Source organism: Propithecus coquereli, unplaced genomic scaffold (genome assembly GCF_000956105.1).
Source record: "Propithecus coquereli isolate 6110/MARCELLA unplaced genomic scaffold, Pcoq_1.0 Scaffold668, whole genome shotgun sequence".
NCBI classification, from domain to species: domain Eukaryota; kingdom Metazoa; phylum Chordata; class Mammalia; order Primates; family Indriidae; genus Propithecus; species Propithecus coquereli.
Genome location: NW_012152707.1, coordinates 12209 through 13430, shown reverse-complemented (window position 1 = coordinate 13430; position 1222 = coordinate 12209). Strand labels below are relative to the sequence as shown.

General features: G+C 48.0%; 1 protein-coding gene across 1 annotated transcript in view; it reads left to right on the top strand.

Moving 5' to 3' along the window:
* The window catches only part of FKBP1B (FK506 binding protein 1B, 12.6 kDa), a 20531-nt gene extending 19644 nt beyond the window's left edge, over positions 1-887 (top strand). The window contains exon 3 of the mRNA XM_012660437.1: positions 766-887. Coding sequence (XP_012515891.1) covers positions 766-887 — 122 coding nt within the window. The remainder of the gene's footprint in view (positions 1-765) is intronic.
* Positions 888-1222: the final 335 nt, after the last annotated feature.

Genomic DNA, 1222 nt, shown 5'->3' with positions numbered 1-1222 from the left:
GAGACAGCACCTGGAGTGTTCTGGTTTCAAACAGCCCTATGTCTGTGGAGTCTAAAGGCCACCACTGACCAGCTAAGTCACCTTAAACACCTTAAACTGTTTACTGCAGTAGGGGTGATGTGACCTTTGGGTTTGCATTTTGGGGAACCTTAAAGAACCTTAGGAACCTTAGGACTCAACCTGAGGCTGGAATACCTGGGAAAATAGACCTTTAGGCTGAAGAAGTGACACAAAGAAGTTGTAAAGTGCAGAGGAATTTGGGAAAGGCATGACCTAAATAGCACACAGGGAAGGGGAGGAAGGGGAGAGCAGAGAGAGGGTTGTAAGGCAGGCAGTAGCGAGATCGGGAAGGGTCTGTATGCACGGTAGGCATTTAGATTCTTCCCTGGGGAGCTATTGAAGTATTTGAAGCAGGGGAGTAATAAGATCAGATTTATATTTAAAGACAAAAGAATCAGTCTGGGTGTAGAGTGGAGAATGGAGTGGAGGGGCAAAAGAGGAACAAAAAGACCATTAGGAGCTTGTTCCTGTCCACAGGGTGGTGGTAATAGAAATGGAGAACACAGGTAGATTCCAAAGACATGCAGGACTTGGTGACAGGCTGTATGTGGGGGTATCCAGGTTTCTTGCTTGGACAGTAGGACAGATGGGAGGATTGAAAGAGAAGTAGGTGTGTGCAGTAGGAATTCCATTTCAGACCGTTCAATCTGAATTGGGGGTAACTTATGACCACAGCTCTTTTGCCACCTATTCTTGCTTTGCCAGGAATGCTCCAAAATGGGAAGAAATTCGATTCATCCAGAGACAGAAACAAACCTTTCAAGTTCCGAATCGGCAAACAGGAAGTCATCAAAGGTTTTGAAGAGGGCGCAGCCCAGGTAGGATGAGGATACACATTAAAGGGGATTTTGGGAGTCAGGGGTCGGGGCTCAGCACTCAGCCCTTGGCCTCTTCCCTCACCTACCACCGACCACTACTGCTTTGACTACCGCCAGGGTATGGCAACGCCATCTAGTGTTCACTCCTGGCTTTGTGGCCTCACCCTCTCCTTGCCAGCACGCCTCTTTTGTGTCACTGGGGGCTCTCACCCCAAGCACTTCCCTTAGGCTAGCTGAGGTCTACCAGCTGTCGGGACTGAGGCAGCAGAAGAGTTGGGGTTGGCTAGGCCAAGAAGGTTTTTCGTTTTTGTTTTTTAACTTTTTTGGAAACAATTTCAGACTTA